The sequence below is a fragment of the Rhinopithecus roxellana genome, chromosome 17 (genome assembly GCF_007565055.1).
Source record: "Rhinopithecus roxellana isolate Shanxi Qingling chromosome 17, ASM756505v1, whole genome shotgun sequence".
Lineage (NCBI taxonomy): Eukaryota > Metazoa > Chordata > Mammalia > Primates > Cercopithecidae > Rhinopithecus > Rhinopithecus roxellana.
In genome coordinates this window covers 111,175,367-111,194,540 of record NC_044565.1, presented here as the reverse complement: position 1 = coordinate 111,194,540, position 19,174 = coordinate 111,175,367, and the positions used below count along the sequence as shown (strand labels likewise).

Here is a 19,174-nt window from a genome sequence, read left to right as displayed (position 1 = left end):
CATATACAGATAACACATGATGTTACGCAGATCCTAAAGGATCTTACGTGCCTAGGGGAAAGATCTAGATATCTACAAGCAGGGTGCTAAAAACATTTTCAGTAGAACCAATGAGAAGGCAGTGCATTTCTTGGCATATGGCTTTTATTCCCCTTGATATAAAAACAAAACAGAATCCTCACACTCCATGAAGACATCAGTTGATGACAGAGGCAAAACCTATGAAGGTTTTGTGCAGATACACGTGAAGTTTTCAGCAATATTCAAGACCTCATCTGAGTATATCCCGACTCGTAAGTGTGTATAAGCCAGTTGCTTAGAACTCAGAACACATTCCCAAAGACACAATATTATAAATGGAGCTGAGATCCCTGGGACTAAACGCTGAAGCCTATTTTAACCCCTAATTCTATTGCTGCAGCGTTACGATACTCTCCTACTGGTAAGAGTACAGGTGTATAAGACTAGTAGCAGAAATCCTCTGTAACACACACACAACAAAGTAACACAAAGGCAGGATCAGGGAGAATATCACGTCCACGGTGCACTCAGCATAGACAGCGAGCCCGGATCTTAGCAATGGGGTGCTGGGGACAGAGAGAGGAAGGCAGGCTTTTTGTGGGTAGGAGGTGAAGAGGTTCCTTAGCAGATGAGCCTAGGGCAGCACTGTGAGTTATTTGTTCATAACTGGACATTAACATTTGGGACTTGCTTGTCCTTTACAATGTCCACTGTGGAAATACAGGGTACAAAGGAGAGTTGTAATGAGTGTTCCATTAGAGGAAGTGTCTTCTGTATTCATTTTGACCATCTTTTTAAAGTAAACATTCAACTTTCTTTTACCTTAAGAAAACTTTTCATAAGCAGACAGTTCAGATAAACAAATCCTTCAATTATTAATGGTTTGAGAATTTACAGTACTCTTTAATGGGAATATCTTGATACTAACAAATATATTTCAAATTAGCAGCTTGAGAAGAGCAGTTTCCATCAGTTGCCATACTATCATTATTCTAGTCAAATTCTTTTCTGAAGTACATGAAAAGATCAGATTTCTATACTACCAAATCAATACATTTTTTGTTTTTGAATCCAGGTGCAGTATTGATTTGTCATTAGATGCACATTTCCTACCTACCAGAGAAACACTGTGGAGCCTGTCTGAACAGAGCCCTGTGTGCTCCCGAACAGCTCGGCACTTAGAAATGAAGGAGGTGGGCTGGGCACAGTGGGTCACACCTGTAATCCCAGCACTTTGGGAAGCTGAGGTGGGTGGATCACGAGGTCAAGAGATCGAGACCGTCCTGGCCAACATGGTGAAACCCTATCTCTACTAAAAATACAAAAATTAGCCGGGCATGGTGGTGCGTGCCTGTAGTTCCAGCTACTCGGGAGGCTGAGGCAGGAGAATCACGCCACTGCACTCCAGTTTCATGACAAAGTGAGACGCCGTCTCAAAAAAAAAGAAAGGAGGTATTCTTTTCACAATAAGCAAACAGACACTCTGGTCTCGTATCAAGTGTCCAGGTCAGGGTAAACCTAGAAAATGTTTTCCTTGCCTTTAACAGAGGCCAGTGGTAGGTAAAAACTTTCTTTCCTATGCAAATGGATGAGTCTAAGGTGAATACTGTCGTCATCCTACATAAAGACAACTTCAAATATTTTCCTGGAGTGTAAGAAGTATCTAAAACACCACAGAAGAGAGAAAAATGACAGTATGTATATTTCTAAGCAACATACAGTTAAAATGGCAATTTAAGATGCCTCACTGATAACTTTCTGAAAATTAGGCATTCTTTCTTAGCTATAAAGCAAAATAATTTAATATAAGAATTTAGAAAGCATTGTTTCAAGCTTGTAAAGATGGCTAAAATAAACATAAATCACTCACCTATGACCTGAATTTTCCTTTATTCCTGTCCATCCCTTGAACAGGCTTTGATGCAAATCCCAGTCAGCATCCCACATATCTTCCTGCATGGCTACACCAGGCTGCACTTTGGGTTCAGCTAAAATAAGGAAACATATGGTATGACATACTTAACCTGCATTTATACCCACTTGCCAATTTTCTTTTAAATAATTCCTATAGTAACAAAAGACAGCAATGTACTTTAAAAGTGGCAGCCTCTTACTAAAAGAGTATTTTGGGGGAAGTGAAGACACGAGAGAGAACAGCAAGGTCACTTACATTTGGATAGAAAAGGCAAGCCAACATAGCAATGATCCCCACACTGTAGTCCAGGATCAAAATAAATGTTTGCAATCTATAAAGAGGCACAGGAGAACCATGAGTCCCAAATCCACAGGAGGCCATAAAACAAAATGTTACTGATGGGAATTCTCAAACATAAACATCTTCAAACCTTTGACTTTTTTCCTGGCTCCAAGTCTTCCTTATTGCCCCGCAATCGTTTATAGTAAAATCGCACATCTTCTGACAAAGATCGTATTTGCTGTATTTTTACCTTCTGTGAGAAGGAATTCATAATATTTAAACTTTGATGAACTATTTTCCCCTGAAGGAAGAAAGCAAAAAAAGAACTCATTTGTATATGGTTAAATTTTCTTAAGACCACAAGCTTCAGAGCAGACAAGCAGACTTCTAGGAAACCAAAGCCCAAAAGACATTTTAGAATGTTCATCAGTTGATAATCTCTAGATTGTAATCAAGAGCCAGAAAACCTCACAAAAAAAACCTTTTTTTTCTTGCTATGGCACATTACAGAAAAATCAGGAGGACAAATTTTTGCCATCTTGTGACAATCGATTGACATAACATTCACACTTTCATGTTAAGATATTGAGGATGCCAACAAAGGTACAAACAGAGATAGCTTTAAATAAAGGGAATGGTCACTTTCAGTTTGGTAAGCAAAGTTTCTTTATATCCAGGCAAGAATGCCCTGAAATAACTGAATTCTAAAATCTAAAGCCAAATGGGAAAAAAAAATCACATTTTTTAAAAAAAGAAAGTCTTTTCATTAGGAAAAATATATGTTACTTGTGTCAAAGAGAAATTAGACATCTTTTTTAAAATTATAGGTTGTCAAGTATCTTATTAAAACAGCACACAGGCTGGGCGCAGTGGCTCATGCCTGTAATCCCAGCACTTTGAGAGGCTGAGGTGGGTGGATCACTTGAGGCCAGGAGTTCGAGACCAGCCAGGCCAACATGGTGATACCCTGTCCCTGCTAAAAATACACACACAAAATTAGCAGGCATGGTGGCACACACCTGTAGTCCCAGCTACTGGGGAGGCTGAGGCAGGAGAATCACATGAACTCGGGAAGTGGAGGCTGCAGTGAGCCAAGATCGTATCACTGCACTCCAGCCTGGGTGACAGAGTGAGACTCCATCTTGAAAACAAACAAACCAAAAAATCCCAGTACATAGATGAAACTGTTAAATAACCAGCGATTGCTCTTACCAGTCACAAGCTTCTCTCTGTGACAGGGTACCAAATTTTAAATTAAAAAATTAAATAATTTAGGTAATACTCCAGAAGAATTATATTACAATCTTTCTTTTGGCTGAATACAAAATTTTCTCTTTTTGTAGATTCCTACTCATCTGAAGAGGTCTCTAAAATGATTAAACCCACTTTTTAAATATGTGGAATAAAAAATACTGACGTGAAGAGCACACACAGGAGAGAGGGCAGAATGACCCTGACGCTGAGGCCAGCGCTCCTCATTTGCAGCCCAGTGAGGCTAAAACAGCCGACAGCCAGCAGAGGGCACGCGTGCAGCTGCGATGCGGACGGGAGCCCGCGGGCAGACGCTGCACTTGGCGTACTTGGAATAACTACTTCCCTTGTGCCTTGTCTCTCGGGGGTGTGGGGGATCAAAAGTGCGCACAGATGTAAACGCTGCTCTCACAATTCTACTCAAATACTAAGCTATGAGTTATGCGAAATGTTTATTCTGAGGTATTGTTTCCAGTCAGCTCTAGTATCCTCCATCTGATAGAGATCTATGATAGGATTTGGTAATACAGAGGGAATTTAGAATTCCAAGCAAGCATCTGGTCCTGTAAGCCACCAAGAGATATCTGAAAGCTTAATCTGAAGCAGTTCAAAACCAACACCTCCAAATCTCACGCTGAAATATGATCCCCAGTGTTGGAGGTGGGGCCCTACGGAAGATGTTTGGGCCATGGGGGTGGATCCTTCATGAATGGTTTGGTGTGTTCTGACCTTGTGGTAGTGAGTTATGCCATTAGTTCACACAACCACTGGTTGTTAAAAAAGAGCCTGGCACCCTCTCTCCTCCCTCTCGCCATGTGATCTTTGCACATGCCAGCTCCTCTTCGCCTTCCAATATGAGTGGAAGCAGCCCGAGGCCCTCACCAATGCAGATGTTGGGGCCATGCTTCCTGTATAGCCTCCAGAACTGTGAGCCAAATACACCTCTTTTTAAAAATTAAATCGGCCGGGAGCGGTGGCTCAAGCCTGTAATCCCAGCACTTTGGGAGGCCGAGACGGGCGGATCACAAGGTCAGGAGATCGAGACCATCCTGGCTAACACGGTGAAACCCCGTCTCTACTAAAAATACAAAATACTAGCCGGGCGAGGTGGCCGGCGCCTGTAGTCCCAGCTACTCGGGAGGCTGAGGCAGGAGAATGGCGTGAACCCGGGAGGCGGAGCTTGCAGTGAGCTGAGATCCAGCCACTGCGCTCCAGCCAGGGCGACAGAGCAAGAATCCGTCTCAAAAAAAAAAAAAAAAAAAATTAAATCACCCAGCCTCAGGGATTCCTTTATAGCAACACAAATGGATCAAGACCAACGTCTTGTTTTTATACACATGCTTTCTCATTTATTCCACTCGTGGGGCTGTTCACTGTGTCATCCGCTGTCTTCTGAACTCAACTTTTCCCTGCCAGAGTTGACGCAGAGATTAAGGACATCACCGATTGAGAAGGTAATGGAAGGAAGAAACATGGCTCTTCTGGATAAATACCGAAGTCAAGAGTTTAGTAGAGTAAGTACAAAGTGGAATGACAGGAAGATGAGGATTTAATTAAGACCCAAACTTAAATGTGATGAAACTAGTAATTCAAAATTTGTATTTTTAAGGAGCTAAATGGTGAATCTAGGTTTTACTGTACAGGTTGAGTATCCCTTATTTAAAATGCTTGGGGCCAGATGTATTTTAGCATTTTTTTTTTTGGATTTTGGAATATTTACATATATATAATGAGGTATCTTGGAGACAGAACCCAAGTCTAAACATGAAATTCATTTATGTTTCATATACATTCATATGCACAGCCTGAAGGTAATTTTATGCAACATTTAAAATAATTTTGTGCATGAAGCAAAGTTTTGACTGAAACCTGTTACAAGAAGTCAGGGGTAGAGTTTTCTACTTGTGGTCTCAAAATGTTTCAGATTTGGAAACATTTTGGATTTCAGATATTTGAGTTAGGGATGCTAAACTTGCATATGACATTAAGATTTTGCAATGTCTTGTTTCTTCTAACCCACTATTGTCTCTCACCACTAGGATCTGAGACACTTTTACATTTTCCCTGGTATTCCTGAATGGACTGTACCATCTTCTTGCAAAAGGCAGCATCTTCTCCTGGTTTTCCCATTTGTGTTGTCCTTGTTCTCCAGGCTCAAACTCTAAGCCATATTCCTGCCTCCTCTATCCACCCTCTTCCCCATACTTGTTTCATTCTGTATGACCTCTTTAGGATATAAGCACAGTTCAAATGATTCACCTGCAATGTCTCTTGCCTATGTTCCCTCTCCATCATCTGTTCCTTCATCTATACATTATGTACTAAGTGCCTGCTATTGGGAAGAAATGATCTCTCACCAATTTCCTAGAGGATCTCAGACTCTCATTGGGGAGCCAACTTACAAGGAAATATTTATAGCACAATATGAGGCTTGCAACAAGAGGGGTAATTTCAGAGTATTCTAGGATCACACATGAAACAACCAGTATTGTCTAGAGGAGTCAAGAAATCTTCAGGGAGGAGATGACAATGGAATTGAATCTTGAAAGACACATAGGAGTCTTTGAAGGGAGGAGAGGAGAAAGGGCATTAGAGGCAGAGAAACAATAAAGGCTTGGAGGTATGAAGGGACTTTACTGCCTCTGCCACAGCCACACGCTCAAGCCTCCCCTTGGCACTTCCTGGCACTTTTCACCTGGACTCTGGCCAGTCTGTGGGTTGGCCTCCAGGCACTCTATTGTTACTTTCATCTGTGTCCTCTACTTCTTTCTGCAGAGAGCCAGTCTTTAAAGCTCAGCTCTGATGATGTCAAGCCTCCACTCAAAAACTTCATATTCCCATGAACTTAAGTGCATTTAAGTTTTTTCCACGTTATCACCCCAACATACCATTCCATTTCCTCTCTTAAAACTTTTCTCCATTCTTGCCAAACTGGACAACTCACTACTGCCTGAACCCATTTCAGACTTTACTGCCTCTGCATCCCTGTTGAGCTTGCGCCCTGGCCCTGGATTCACATCTCTGCCACCCCTTCTCCATCTCTGTCGGAAGAAATTCTAAGCTGGCTCCCACGGCTCCTGCATCAGTGAGACGTGTGTTTCCCTCACAGCACTTTCTTTTGACTCCTCTTAGGGCAACTTCTACATTCTGCTTTACAGCTCTGAATTGTGGGTCCAATTTCCTTTCTAGATAGAAAACTTTTTGAGGAAAAGGACTGTATCTCTTTATATCTTCTAAAGAACCTGGTATAATGTCTTTAAGATAAATGACTAATAAAGAATAACTGACTTTACTGTAAGATTCTAGGAACACAGAGCTAAAGGCAAAGGCAAAAAACGAGCAATAGAAAAATGTGTGTATGAATGGTCTTACCGGAAAGGAAGGTGGAAGAACCATGTGCTTAGGGAAGCAGGTCAGTGAGCCTACAGCAATCACAGCCTTCACAGGGATTGTCAGGATCTGCGGAGTCAAGATGACGACGACAAATAAGTATCTAAGACTTAGCCCGATCTTGATAGCTACTGCATTATATTCTGGGGTTATCCTAATTTTGGGACTAATATTGACAATAACCAGTTCCAAACCAGTATTAAAATCACCCATAGATACTGTTTAATCTGTGCAATGTATTCCATAAAAAGTAACGAAATATAACACATTTCCACAGATTTCTCAGCGATTCACTGACAACATGTAAAAAAGACCAAAAAATGGGGAAGCAATGAAGACAGGTTTTTTAAAATACAAATATTTTTGTATTTCAAAATACAAATAATCTATAAAATAATTATTTTAAAAAAGAAAGTCAAACTGTATTCCTAAAACAATGTATGTAAAATCCAGCATATCTAGAGTTATATAGCTCTCTAGTTTTTTGATATAGAAACAGACATCAACCTTATTTTTAAAAATGCACTGAACATTCTAGAGTTGGAATCCCATCCCATACTGTTAGTAACTCTCAAAGGTACTTCTCTAGGGTATTTTTCTTAATTCTTATTTTCACCCATATTAACAGGAATTTATCTGAATTCTGGAATGTACTTATTTCCGTCATGAGTGATAACCATGAATTCCTCACCTGACTTACTCTCAACAAATCATTTATTATTAAATGGCCAATTCTGTTTATTTTATAATTACATTTTTTTTTCACGTGGGAGTTGTGCACACTGAAACACCTATGAGAACAAAGGTGGCAACTTGCTGAATTTAGCAGTGCTTGACTTTCCTAAGAGCTTTTAAATATAAAATTAAAAACATTTAGGTTTGGCAGAAATATATCCATTCGAAATCTTACTGAATGCAAAACAAGCTCCACAGAGAATATTTTAATTAAAAGCTTAGTAACTTTTAGTCCCTTGACTTTGAATGACTCATGAAAATCTAAACGTGAGCACTCAGATTAAGACATGGTCTCCTGATTTTATCCTCCTTTTCAGAAATGTTAGACCCTGACTGCTCTTTATGATTGTAGGAACAATCAGAGATATCTAACTCAGGACCTCAGTCGGGGTCTGTGTAATGATATAACCATCTGTTTAAGCAGGTTTCTAACAAAGCAATTCTAAACGTGCTAAAGGCATTTTTCTGAAGTTGCTTTTTACGTTAGGAGGGTTGGGTTTTATCATAGAACTACCAGCCTAGGCCGGGCGCGGTGGCTCAAGCCTGTAATCCCAGCACTTTGGGAGGCCGAGACGGGTGGATCATGAGGTCAGGAGATCGAGACCATCCTGGCTAACACGGTGAAACCCCGTCTCTACTAAAAAATACAAAAACTAGCCGGGCGACGTGGCGGGCGCCTGTAGTCCCAGCTACTCGGGAGGCTGAGGCAGGAGAATGGCGTGAACTCGGGAGGCGGAGCTCGCAGTGAGCAGAGATCCGGCCACTGCGCTCCGGCCTGGGTGACAGAGCGAGACTCCGTCTCCGGGAAAAAAAAAAAAGAACTACGAGCCTATAAACACCAATCTTCTATAAACTGTTCTAGAAAGCTCAGTTTTTAAGGTAGGAAACTGGTAAACTGTAACTTTATGAGTAAACTTAATTCTTTGTTTTCATACAGACAAGAAAGGACTTATTCAGAAAAACCCCACTGCCACGAACCCCCATAAAGCCCTTACCTCATAGTCTGTTGTGATCTGGATGGCTCCATCATGAAGCCCCTCTAATTTTTTTGCAGTAAGTTTGACTCTGAAGACTGCAAAATAGCCTGAAGCTAATGTTACCTGTAGACAGTAGAAATGGTATCATTCATTAGCCTTGTTAGTTGAAGTTTCCTATTAAAATGGAAATGAAGGGCGTAGTGATAAAATGACTTACAAATCCTAACATATACCAGCATGACACTGAATTATCATATCACTATGTACAAATATCTCAAAATAATGTCCATCCTTTGACAGTTTTCTACGACACTTGTTCCATGGGCCAGTGAAAATGCTGGTTCCTGAAAGACGGAGGGGTGTGGTCCTCTTGCTAATAAAGCTCCTCACTCTTCACCCATGGACCTGTATGGCCAAAGAGGCTGGAGCAGAGGGACACAGCCTTCCCCCAACCTTTCAGGCACACTGGAGCCACAAGTGTATACAGAAGTGGCTCTGCTTCAAGCTGTGGATGTCACTCTGTAATGTTAATATTCGTATCTTCAGGGCAGCTGAGGTAGGATTAACAAAACACCAGACCTATGGCATTCCATGGAAACGAGTTTGGCAACACTCTCTGTGTGTAGACATTTGCTTTTCCTTTCGCAAAACTGCCCCAAGAAGTTCTATTCTAACCTGCAGATGAGATATCTGATGCTCCTTCTCACAAAGGTGATTCTCATTCTTTTTCCGGTAGGTATAAACTCCAAGTTCCCCTTTCAGCACTGGTGAGTGCTGAAACTAATGTATTTGTTTTCTATTATTCAGCACTCTCTTACAACCAACTGTAACCTGCTTATTAGACAGGTAACAATATGTGGGCAGACTCACAATGATCAAACAATGTTTGCCTCACTGATACTAGGTAGTATCTGGACAGACGTATTATTGTGTAATTGAAAATATTTTCTACCAATGTTCAAGGCCATCTCTTTTTCCCAGTAAACTCAATGAACACAAGGTTAGTTTAGTCTCCATGAGAATTTCTCCTGTAATGACACTTGTGTTACAAAAAGATAATTTAAAATTTGTGTCTTATAGAACTTTTTATGACAAGGCAGAATTAAACCCCTTTGGGTTTCAGTGCCCTTATCATAAAAAGAGGGGGTTGAATTACATTACCTATAAGGTCCTTTTAGTAGCAAGTAACCAACACTATCATGAACTGCATAAAAATAATAGTGATGTATGTAACACAGCAATGATCTCCCACTTGCAGTTTAGACAGCATCTCACTTTAAGGAGACAGTAAGAAAGTTTACTTACCGATGATTGGTCTGATAAAGAGGATTTTTCAAACTCTGGCAGGCTTGAAATTATTGTAGTTCTATTGCCTCTTTCCATAGCTACAAGTTCTATTGATAAACCGTCTCCTATGATATGCCAACTTTTTATAGCCAACTTTAAAAAAAGATATGAAAATGATTATCACAACACAAGCATAAAATCCTTAAATGCGACTTAGAATAAAAACAGGTTTTTACCTCAATTGGATTGCTGTTTATAATTGCAAATAAAATATTACTTGCTTCTGTAGCGCTCAGTACTCCAAAATCTATGAAACGTTCCTCTATTTTGGGGGGCAATACAAAGTACTGGAAAGATAAAAGAACCAGATTAAACAAAAAGTCACACTGATGTAACAATATTATGAAGAGAAAGTAACTATATTACAGATGTATTAAAGTTCCCCAAAAATTAGCTGGGCATGGTGGTGTGCGCCTATAATCCTAGCTACTTGGGAGGCTGAGCTGAGGCAGGAGAATCGCTTAAACCCAGGAGTGGAGATTACACCACTGTACTCCAGCCTGGGCAACAGAGCGAGACTTCGTCTCAAAAAAAAAAAAAAAAAAAAAAAAAAAAGATGTATTAAAGTTCCTATGCTTTCCTATGCTTTACTTATATATGCATAAAACCACACATTTATACAACATAGTTGAGGGCTTTGTATGACAAAAGTCTTTTGAGTAATCAGAAATGAAAACAGCCATGGCTTCTGCTGAGTCGCTATTCCTCCTCTGAGGGCACAAGAAAGAGGCAGGAAGCTAAACTACTAAGAGAGGTTTAGTGGAACCCTGGGGGATCAGGCAAAAAGCATGTGGTCTCAGCAAGCCTCACCAATGATCGCTGAAACAAAATAACTGAAGCAGGAGCGAGACATGAGTGAAGGTCCCTCCAGCTCTAAAATTCTAATCGATGCCAACTACTTAAAAGGCTACATTTCTAGATGTCCTAGCTTTCCTTTTATCTTTCCTAACAGTTTTATCTCTTATCTAAGCTTCTTTCATTGATCACTCTCAAGATAGCTTTGTTTGGATTTTCCCCCCTGCTTATTTTCTGTACCAGGAGTACCTTTATTGTTTACTTCTGTATCATATACAATCTTCCAACTTTGCGTCTTTACTACCTTAGCTTTTTCTTTACTATCTGGTTCTCTTCTTTGTCCTGGTATTTCTCGGTTTTGATCATCTCTTCCCTATGTATTTCCCTCTTCACCTTCCTTGTATTCTTCTTTTTCTACCTATCATTTTTCTTCCATTTAGTTCTTTTCTATATTCCCCATTATTACAATAGTTTAAAAGAATATCCCAGAGAAAGCAGAATGTGGAAAAGATCTAAGTAGAGACTGTAACTAGAGAAGTCAACCGTATCACGAGAGAGAGCTGCCGGAAAGGTAAAAACTGACTAGGAGAATGAGATCAATTTGCAGAGCACAGACAATGGCAAAACGTAAGAGTATATAACACGATTGCCTAATAAGTTCTGAAAACATTAAAGGTGGGCAGGGAGTTTAAATGTTAAAGGTGGATAATATACTTACATCTAAAAAGCCTGTGTATACCCGCACGGGTAAATGAAATTTAGAAGCATTGGTAATAAGTAAAATGTTGTTATCTATGTGCATGGATGATGTGGAAGGCATAAAAAGCAGGGTAAAAATGTATCCTGATTCATTAGGAAGAATTAAGACTGGTTTGCTGAAGTTGTGAACCTGGCAAATGACAGAAGAGAAAAAAAACAAAGTGTCAGCATCACCTAGTTGGCAGACCAGAAAAATTAAAAGTATGAGGGCTCCTGGACATACTTTAAACATTGTTTTGGCTTCTTCTGGTAGCAACACATCGTGAATGAGGATCGCAAAACTGAAAGTGTTAGTAAGGTAAATTGGCCTTTCCACAGGACCAGCAGGACTGTCTCGGATGTGAAATAATGTTGCAGCGTGATCAAATCCCAAATAACTATTAAAAAAAAAAAACAAGAACAAAATAAATCATTTTATTTCCATGTGTTAATTTAAAATCCAAGTTCTTCTGTTGTAAGCATTAAGGATTGTATTAAAGAATTAGAACTATAATATTTTAGTGATTGACTATATGATTTAAAACAAAATTTAGCCTGCAAAATATTGAAATCTAATATCAAGAACCATTCTCTAATGAATTATATTAATCACACAATTAGAATCAAAGACATATCAACAAAAAAAGCTTTACTTTGAAAAAAATCACGTTTATCAGTGAATTGCAAGGAGCTTTGTTAAAATGAATCTTTGCCAAGTTAAGTATTAAACTATTGGTTAAAGTATAATAGAAAATGAACATGTTACTTCCCACTTATAAAAACTTATAATTCTAGAAGTGTTTATGAATTTATAAAGGAATATAAAGAATTTTGTTTCGAGTGCCAAAATAATAATAATAATAGTCACATATTACAAACACATGTCAGAAAGGAAATGGTTCAAATCATCTAAATAATATTTTAAAAAATCAGAGTTTTGAATCATTAAGTCTTCATTTAAGCCCAAATCCTATCATCCCACTTACCCTTTTCTTCTAAGAAAGTAAAATATAAACAAAATATAGGAGGTTTTCTCTTTCACAGTTGGGGCTGTTCTTTTAAAAAATGATTCCATCAAGTTTATGTGAACATGGCTAGTATTTCAGAAGGTCATTTAGCAGGAAAACATAATTTACTGATTAGCAAAAAGTTATAGAATTTATTTTAAAAAGAAACTTACCCATCTAAAACTTCTGCTTGATATGGTATTTCAAGTTTAGAGTAACTCTTTTCCTTTGCTTTAACTGTTATTTTCCCAGAAAACTGAGATGGCTTTTTCGCCTTTGATGCTGAAAGGAAGCATTTAAAAAAAATAATCTGTTACCTTTTACTACCAAAGAGAAGTAATGACTTTATGTAAACTGACAAAATCTTAAAAAAAAAAAAAAAAAAAAAAAGTTGAGCTTCCAAATTGGCCAACAGAACACTTCTATAACATTTTAAATGAAACATCACATTTTTCATACAAAAGGGGTAAAATGTTTTATTTTTCCTATAATAAGATAAGCAGATAAAGAATTAGCCGGTGAGCATGGTTCAGGAGGCAAAACACTGGACCTAAGCTGCTTCGCTGTAGCCACAGGCTTTGGCTTTACTTACAGCAGAATTTCTCATCCTCGGCACTATTAACATTTTAGGCTAGGTTAATTATTTGTTGCAGGGGCTGTTTTGTGTACTGTACGACGTTTAGCAGCATCCTGGACTTGTGCTTCCTAGATGGCAGTAGCATCCCTGCAGCCATGACTACTAAAATTACCTCGAGGTTGCCAGATATCCCCCTGGAGGCAAAATTACCCTCCCACTCAGCCCTGCTGATTTACATTTGAACTGAGAAAGAAAGAACATTTCTTGTATGGCTAAAGTCTTGCTCTATCACTGATAAGGTACCATGGTATAAAAAAAGTAAAGAATTAAGAGCTCTTACGTCTCAAATCGGCCAACCCTAAAACTCATGGTGTAAGACGAGATAAATCCCCTCCTGTCATCATATCATATTGTCCTCATCTTAGATGAAGAAAAACCTTTAGATTTTGTAGCAGTTTTAAATAATTCTGGCTGGGTGTGGTGCCTCACGCCTGTAATCCCAGCACTTTGCCAGGCCGAGGTGGGCGGATCACCTGAGGTCAGGAGTTCAAGACCCTCAGCCTGGCCAACATGGTGAAACCCTGTCTCTACCGAAAATACAAAAATTAGCCAGGTGTGGTGGCACGTGCCTGTAATCGCAGCTACTTGGGAGGCTGAGGCAGGAGAATCGCTTGAGCCTGGGAGGCAGAGGCTGTGGTGAGCTGAGACTATACCACTTTACTTGAGCGTGGGTGACAGAGTGAGACTCCGTCTCAAAAAAATAAAAATTAAAATAAATAAACAAATAAATAATCACATCTGGAATTACAGAAATGGATTCAGTTGGGTCCAATCTAGGCACCCATTAGATGGTTCTTTTCAAAGCAAATAAAGAAGCTGTTTATGTTTATCCTCTTAAAGTACTTTAGGAACACTTCCATGTATGTGAAGAATTCATATGTGAGTTCCACAAATGTATGTCGTCCAACCTTATGACAAAAAAGAACAAGGAAATGGTATGACATGTAGTGTTTGACTATGTGCAGACATAGACTTTCCATTTTAAAAATTCCCATTCGGCCTCTAATTTCTCTGCTTGCTGGTTAGCCATCTCTGGATGCTTCCAATTTTTCACTATTTGTTCTGATGTAAGACTGATTACAAGGGCCACATTTAAGCATTTCATGACATTGTATCATACAGAGCAAATAAAGTGGTCAAAAAGCTCACGAAAATTCAGTTGAAAATCATAAAGAATGACTTTTGATGAGAAAGATGCTTGATAAGTGAACACTGTAGAGTTAATACATATATAAGGTGCATTCTAACAATGTTAAAAGCAGAACACACTTCCTGACTGATTTTCACAGCAATCTCAGAGGTGTTTTGTGTGGGAATCCACCATGGTGGTGGGAGAAGTAAATGGTGGGGGGATTTTCACATGCTATTAAAAACCCACTTCTAAGAAACGTAGCATTGGCTCTTAAACATGCTTTCCCTTTGCTGTTATATTTAATTTTACATATTTCTTTAAGAAACAATGATCTTAGAGCCCATGATCTCAAAAGAACCAACACTAATGTCATCGCATTTATCTCGAGGAGGGAAAACATTCACTGGGTGGTCAATACAGGAGCTAGAGAAGAGTAGCTCTTCACCCTTGCAGAGCACGTGGAGAACTTTCCGGCATGTCTGTGTAGGGTGGGTCCTAAATGTTCTCAGGGGTCAGGAATGACTATTAGCCTCTTTCTCCTCTGTAAGGGAAGACAATGTACCTGGTGATACTGACACGGGTAGACATGAATGTGGTCTCTCAGCAGCATAGAGGACACTACCGCAAATGTAGAAATAACTGTGGCATTAATGCCTTCTATAATACTATTTCTTGACAACTGTATCATGAAGTATGCTGCCTATGTGATTTTTTTTTTTCTTGGGAGTCCTCACTGAGCTCACAGGATGAACCCTGAGGCCAGCCCCACCTGCGCAGCTGCTCCAGACCCTCCCCAGAACTCTCCACAGTGAGCAGCAGGCACAGATGCGCTCACGAACACCGTACGAAGTGTGCCAGTGTCTGCCTACATTCATTGACCAAATACTCTCATCCGATGAGGAGCTGAGCTTTACCATGCGGACTCTAAGCAGAGATGGCTTTGTCATAAAGCCAAAGCTGAAGCTCTATAGCAGCTACTCACTTGCATGGGCGCCTATGAAAAAAGCCCTGTTCAGAGGTTCAGTTCTCATTTAATTATCTATATGGTTAAGCAGCCATTACGTCATTATTTTAAAAATGTTGTGGCAGCAAATTTAATGAATGTTCCATGAAAGTAGGCAAAACTGAATAAAAACATGTATAAAAATGGTCTAGTCTGGAGTGACTTAACACTTCAAGTATCAAAATATATACTATACACGTTAGAAGTAATAGCTAACTGGACAGTTCTATTATTTTAGCTTAAGTAGGGCCACCTGCTTTGCCTATAAAAGCCAATATATGAAAATGTTACAAATAATACTTTTTATTTTTGCTCTCAAATTCAAACATGCTTCTGAACTTCAAATACATCATAACTTCATAATTAAGATGAATTACAACAGATACATGTTTAAAAGGCTAGCCCAGATTATGGAAATGATTCCAATCCTAATGTATTTGCTAGTGTTTTTCTATTACTAATACTGATTTAGCTTTATACAGTTGTGGTATCTTCTCTCATGAATCAGTCAAATAAGAGTTCACGATGGTTTACACGGGGGAAAAAAAAAATCAACCTAAGCAGTAATATAAATCCTGATGGTAAAACAATCCGGATTTCTATATTAAGATGTCAATACAGATGCTTTCTAGTTTACCAAAGTAACAGCACTCTATCAGAGAGAAAAAGGTGAATACTTGCCATCAAAACTAATGCTCGCAACCTTGGTGTATTTACTTTCTGATGCTTTTAATGTAATTGGTTTAAAGTGTACCGTTATAGCATCATTTTGTGGTGTAGGTCGAACACTCTGCAAAGAGAACAAAAATACATACATGGCATTATTTCAGTCTAATGGTTCAGGTGCCTGATACTTACACTGGAAAGTATACAGGAGTATACTGGAATGTGTACTGGAAAAGTAAAGTGGACTCTAAATTTGAAAAGTTTAACTTATGTTGTCCCTTTAAATGGAGTAGGCCACACTGGAAAAACTTCAAATTAATTTCATCAGAATATCTTTATAAAAGAAAATGACCAGAGGAGAACAAACATGACACATTTGTAAGTGTAAGAATCTGAAGACCAACTATTACATTGGGTGTGAGTACATAAAACATTTTAAAAAGGTACTTGCCGGGCGCGGTGGCTCAAGCCTGTAATCCCAGCACTTCGGGAGGCCGAGACGGGCGGATCACGAGGTCAGCAGATCGAGACCATCCTGGCTAACACAGTGAAACCCCGTCTCTACTAAAAAATACAAAAAACTAGCCGGGCGAGGTGGCGGGCGCCTGTAGTCCCAGCTACTCGGGAGGCCGAGGCAGGAGAATGGCGTAAACCCGGGAGGTGGAGCTTGCAGTGAGCTGAGATCCAGCCACTGCACTCCAGCCCGGGCGACAGAGCGAGACTCCGTCTCAAAAAAAAAAAAAGGTACTTATTTTCCAAATGAATGACTAATTCATACACCAGAGGAGGTGACATCGAAAAGACTTATGGATCCCTCTTAAAGAAATTCACAATACTGAGGAAATATCTGAACCACACGATGGTGAAGAATAAATATGAACTTGGGAGCTGGTGTCTCAGTGCCAAGGTAGTTCTGCAGATTTCCTTTCTAATGGCATTTTCTCTTTCTCTCTAGACACGGCTCTCCGAGTGAGGCGTGCTGCTGTCCAGGGAGAGGGCTATATTGCTGGTTATGGCATTGAGCACGGAGACAGACCACAGGGATGCTCAGCTTGGAAGTCAGAATGCTTAAATAACAACAAACAGGAAAAGCTCGTACTTGGAGAGCACGCTTTTTAAAAATACATTTTAAGGTACAGTTGTTTTTTATTTCCTCACTGACACAAAGCCCTTTCAGTTGGAAGGGACTTAAAAGATTCCAACCTCCTTCTCTGTTTTACTAATGAAATTTGCAATACTGATGTTTCAATAGCTAGGCATCAACAGGTAGGACTGAAACAAGAATTCCTGGGTGGGTGCGGGGCCTTCGTGTGACATCCTGTTGCACAAACATGTATCACAAAATCCTGGTACTGAATACAACTCTTGATTTAAAAATAATCTTCCTGTATAATTACTTTGAATCTGAACCCTCATGGATTGTGCTTGTTGAATTTTGAAGGGCTTTATAAACTTGTCAGAGCCTGCCATTTCCTGAAGAAAAGAACATTGTCCTTTTCTGTGAAACTTACCAGGCAAGCCCCTGAACAGGGGCACGGTCGATCCAGCAAGTCACCGTGTTCTTCCCCCTGGATCCCTTGGATCCCTGCCTGCTCTTTCAGCCCATTTATAAAGGTGAAATCTGCCTCACCGGAACATCAAAGGGCAGTCTCTGGAAGGTGCAATAAGCACCTGAGAAGAGCATGAAGAGAGAAAACTATCCTTGGCCTTGTGTGTGGGATCACAGGGTATGAATCGGATTATATGATAATGATCAAAGATACTGCTGGAGCAGCTCCCTTTCCATTGGTGGGCCAGTCCTGGGCTGTCAGCAAGTGTTCACAGGGTCTGAAATTAAGGCCCTAAGGATGGTTCTGGGGCCTCAGGCTCTCTTGGCATTTTAACTCTTTTTAACTTTCTCCCTTTTTCTTCTTCAAGAACTCCTCAATTGCTTTTGGATCTCTAGCTTGGGCTGGGAATGATTTGTTCATAGAATACTTTTACTTATCAATAAGCTTGCCATTATTAGCAACATTTAAAATATAAATTTCTTCATTCACTGAAAGATGTGTGTGTTTTTAATAATAAAACAAAGCAGAGTTTGAACTGTAGGACAGACTGGGAAAAGTTCTACTTGGTTACACCATACTATGTTACCAGGCTAATACTTTTTCCAAAGACAGGAAATCAGTACAGAAGTGTATGTGACAATCCAGGGGCATCACTTTATGCAACAAAAGGATGTTTAACTAGAGAGATGTGAGCTTGAGTCAGCTGCCCGTCTTCTCCGGGGCTCATTTCTCTCACCTGTAAAAAGAAATCCTGGCTGGGCATGGTGGCTCACACCTGTCGTCCCAGCACGTTGGGAGGCCAAGGCATGTGGATCACGAGGTCAGGAGTTCAAGACCAGCCTGGCCAAGATGGTGAAACCTTGTCTCTACTAAAAATACAAAAATTAGCTGGGCGTGGTGGTGGGTGTCTGTAATCCCAGCTACTTGGGAGGCTGAGACAGAGAACTACTTGAACCCAGAGGCAGATATTGCAGTGAGCCAAGACTGGGCCACTGCACTCCAGCCTGGGTGACAGAGCGAGACTCCTTCACACACACATACACACACACACACACGGCAAATCCTAAGGGGATGGGTTATTTTCTGAGATCTAATCATCTACAATATTTTGTGAGTCGGTTAATCTTGGTTTTTCCCCCCCACAAATGAGCCACTTTTATCTTGAGGCCAGGCTCTATTAGAGGTGATCACATGGAACTGTAGTTTGCAGAGGACTTTCACAGATATGGCTCCTGAAGTTCCTCACTTGCTCTGCTGAATATGGTCCAGCAACAATTGAGAGGTGAAGCCAGCTGGACTTCCTGGGCCAAGTGGGGACTTGGAGAACTTTCCTGTCTAGCTAGAGGATTGTAAATGCACCAGTCAGAACTCTGTGTCTAGCTAAAGGACTGTAAATGCACCAATCAGCACTCTGTAAAAATGCACCAATCAGTGCTTTGTAAAATGGACCAATCAGCAGGACATGCGCAGGGCCAAAAAAAGGAACAAAAGCTGGACACCCCAGCCAGCAGAGGCAACCTGCTTGGGTCCCCTTCCATGCTGTGGAAGCTTTGTTCTTTCACTCTTTCCAATGAACCTTGCTGCTGCTCACTCCTTGGGTCTGCGCTACCTTTATGAGCTGGAACACTCACCACGAAGGTCTGCGGCTTCACTCCTGAAGTCAGGAAGACCATGAGTCCACCGGAATGAATAAATTCTGGACACATTTTGGTGACCCAGATGGGACAC

The 19,174-nt window shown here is 40.1% G+C and overlaps 1 protein-coding gene across 3 annotated transcripts in view; it reads right to left on the bottom strand.

Annotated features, from left to right (window-relative positions):
- The window catches only part of TMEM131 (transmembrane protein 131), a 247,756-nt gene that overhangs the window by 47,694 nt on the left and 180,888 nt on the right, over positions 1 to 19,174 (bottom strand). For all 3 annotated transcript variants that reach the window (XM_030920866.1, XM_030920868.1, XM_030920869.1), the window contains exons 12-22: positions 15,912 to 16,020; positions 12,632 to 12,740; positions 11,696 to 11,849; positions 11,432 to 11,602; positions 10,095 to 10,205; positions 9,877 to 10,011; positions 8,590 to 8,694; positions 6,842 to 6,928; positions 2,367 to 2,519; positions 2,192 to 2,267; positions 1,892 to 2,009 (exon numbers count right to left, since the gene is read on the bottom strand). In XM_030920866.1, the coding sequence (XP_030776726.1) occupies positions 1,892 to 2,009; positions 2,192 to 2,267; positions 2,367 to 2,519; positions 6,842 to 6,928; positions 8,590 to 8,694; positions 9,877 to 10,011; positions 10,095 to 10,205; positions 11,432 to 11,602; positions 11,696 to 11,849; positions 12,632 to 12,740; positions 15,912 to 16,020 (1,328 nt within the window). The remainder of the gene's footprint in view (positions 1 to 1,891; positions 2,010 to 2,191; positions 2,268 to 2,366; positions 2,520 to 6,841; positions 6,929 to 8,589; positions 8,695 to 9,876; positions 10,012 to 10,094; positions 10,206 to 11,431; positions 11,603 to 11,695; positions 11,850 to 12,631; positions 12,741 to 15,911; positions 16,021 to 19,174) is intronic.